This window comes from Eurypyga helias, unplaced genomic scaffold (assembly GCF_000690775.1).
Source record: "Eurypyga helias isolate BGI_N326 unplaced genomic scaffold, ASM69077v1 scaffold41016, whole genome shotgun sequence".
Classification (NCBI taxonomy): Eukaryota; Metazoa; Chordata; class Aves; order Eurypygiformes; family Eurypygidae; genus Eurypyga; species Eurypyga helias.
This window is the reverse complement of record NW_010258025.1, coordinates 3,279-5,730: the sequence shown is the minus strand read 5'-3', so window position 1 is coordinate 5,730 and position 2,452 is coordinate 3,279. Positions and strand designations below refer to the sequence as shown.

At 55.5% G+C, this 2,452-nt stretch overlaps 1 protein-coding gene across 1 annotated transcript; it reads left to right on the top strand.

The window, feature by feature from the left end:
- Positions 1-389: 389 nt before the first annotated feature.
- On the top strand, positions 390-2,002 carry PDZD11 (PDZ domain containing 11; the record flags this gene model as incomplete). The annotated part of the gene is made up of 4 exons (XM_010154218.1): positions 390-446; positions 804-902; positions 1,066-1,126; positions 1,968-2,002. Coding segments are annotated over 4 exons (252 nt in total), but the record flags the coding sequence as incomplete, so codon positions are not given.
- Between the last annotated feature and the right edge of the window lie 450 nt (positions 2,003-2,452).

Below are 2,452 nucleotides of genomic sequence, written 5' to 3'. Positions count from 1 at the left end.
GCCCAGAGGCCGGTAGAGCTGCGGGATTACCCTAATCCCCGAGTGCCAGCACCCTCCTGGCAGTGAGGGCAGCCGGGGGAGGGCGGCCGGGCGTACACCCCTCACCCAGGGACACGGTAGGGTGGATGGGGCGCTGCTCCCGCGAAGGGCCGTGCCACGGAGGGAGGAGACAGTTTGGTCCATGAGCAGAGAATCCCGGGATGTTGCGATGTAGAGGTGATAAGGGATAGGGAGTAGGGGACCCCGGCGTGTTCAGCCTGAGTGGACTGGTGCTGCTGCCTGGCTGAACGTTCCGCACCGCCTTTGCTCCATCCGGAAGAGACGTATCCAGTGGGATGGGTCCTGGGCCAAAGGGCATGACTGCATTTCACTGCTGCTTTCTCTCGCAGCTGGGCTTCAACATCCGCGGAGGAAAAGCATCACAGCTGGGAATCTTCATCTCTAAGGTGTGTCTGTCCTCCTGCCATTCGCTCCCTGCGTTCTGTCTGTTCCCTCGGGTGTTGCCGAGCCAGTCGGGTGTGCAGGATGACTGCCATGTGCTGTACACGCGCCTCTGACCTCGCAGCTGTAATTTGCCGTGCACCAAGCAGCAGTCGGACTGTCCTGTGCAGTTCCTGATCTCTCCCTAGCCCACGGAGTGTTAGTGGTGCATTGCCGTCCCCCCTCCCCGGTCCCGTGGGAACGCACAGGGTGGGCACCGTGGGGAGGCTCTGGGGCTGGGCTGTTGTGGGTGTGCGGGAGGGGAGCCGCTGTGCTGGCTGTGCGGAGAGTCACTGCTGCTCTCTCTGCTCGGCCCTTGGCAGGTGATCCCTGACTCGGATGCACACAGAGCTGGGCTGCAGGAAGGGGACCAGGTGCTCTCGGTGAATGATGTGGATTTCCAGGACATTGAGCACAGCAAGGTGAGGACTCTTGCGGCCCCACTGCTGGAGCAGGGACAGGATGGGGAGTCCGTGCACGCACCATCTCCTTCTGGCCTCTCAGCCAGCTCAGCTGGTGGCACCACATAACCTCTTTCCTATCCTCCAGCCCTATCTGGTCACTGAGCACTCTTTCTGCTTTCAGGCTGTGGAGATCCTGAAGACAGCCAGGGAAATCACCATGCGTGTGCGTTACTTCCCTTACAGTAAGTGCCTGTTAGCTCCCAGTCCAGTCACCCAGCAGTGTTTCTCCTTGGGAAGCAGACAGCCACCCGTCCCTGCCGATCCCAGCTGAGATGAGCCGTTACGAGTCTGAGGCCATGGACGGAGTTAAGCTGCTGATCAGAAAGAACATCAGGCTTTGATCTGGGGACAGCTGCTGAGTCAAAGCAGTACGGACTGGCTTCGGCTGCCCACGTAGAAAAACTTACAGCGCAGGGCTTAGCAACAGAGTGGTAAAAGGTGGGACGATTGTTGACTGGAATTGTTAACTCCAGAGATGGAGAAGCAGCTTCTCCTTGAATAACACAGGAATCAGTTCTGTAACTAGTGGACCTGTGCCAGTGGCGGACGCTGCTTGTAGTTTTTATCCCTCCCTAAGAGTGTTTAAATTCTGAATGAGGGAAAAGACTATTAACTCTGTTTCTGCACTCGTAAAGCTCATAGATAGGAGGGTGGAAAACCAGGTCAAGTCACGCCAAACAAGGCTTCCACATAAAATGGAAACTGATCCTTATGTGAAAAAAGAAGAAAAATAGGGAGCAGGGGAATAAGGGGCTTTAAACAATCCCTCTTGTTTACAAGTTACAAGGGCTTTAAACAAGTTGTCATTTTTCTGAATGCCCTGAAATAACTTTCAATGACTGGTTGGGCTGCAAACGTGTTATTTTCAAGCCAGCTGCTACCCAAGAGGGCAGCAAACACTGCCTCCACCCAGTGAGGTATAAACAGACTGTACGTTTTCCTGTGACATTTCGGCTAATTCCCCTCGCCGGCAGTGACTGCCGCTCCTGCCCTTTCAGCCTTGCCTTCTCCTTCCCCTTCCAGATTACCAGAGACAGAAGGAAAGAACTGTTCACTAGTGGGCAGCTGTCTGCTGGCTCTCCGGAGTGGCTGTCCTGCAAGAAACTCTTCACTCCTCAACATCTGACACGACACACCAAGCTTCAGCGGTCACTGGAGGCACAACTGTCCTGTTGGCTGCACAGGCATCAGCTCTGCCTCCTGCGTGGAGGGATGCCAAGAGCCTTATTTAGCTGGAAGACGGATGGGGCTTTAGTCTGTACTCCTTGGACGGGGTGTTGAAACAAGCGGACATGGAAGCAGGTTCTGGAGGGCAGCTTCTCCGGCAAGATCTGTGCTTCTGTCCTAGCGGGACTTGACTTTGAGGGAGTGCTCTGCTGGTGGTTGTTGGGATGTAAGGCCAGGGGGGTCTGAGCCTGCTTGAGCAGAGCATGGCCTTTGTCCTCCAAGAGATAACCTGTTCACTTCTCTGGTGACGCGAAATTCTTTCCTTCGCCACTGTCCTACCT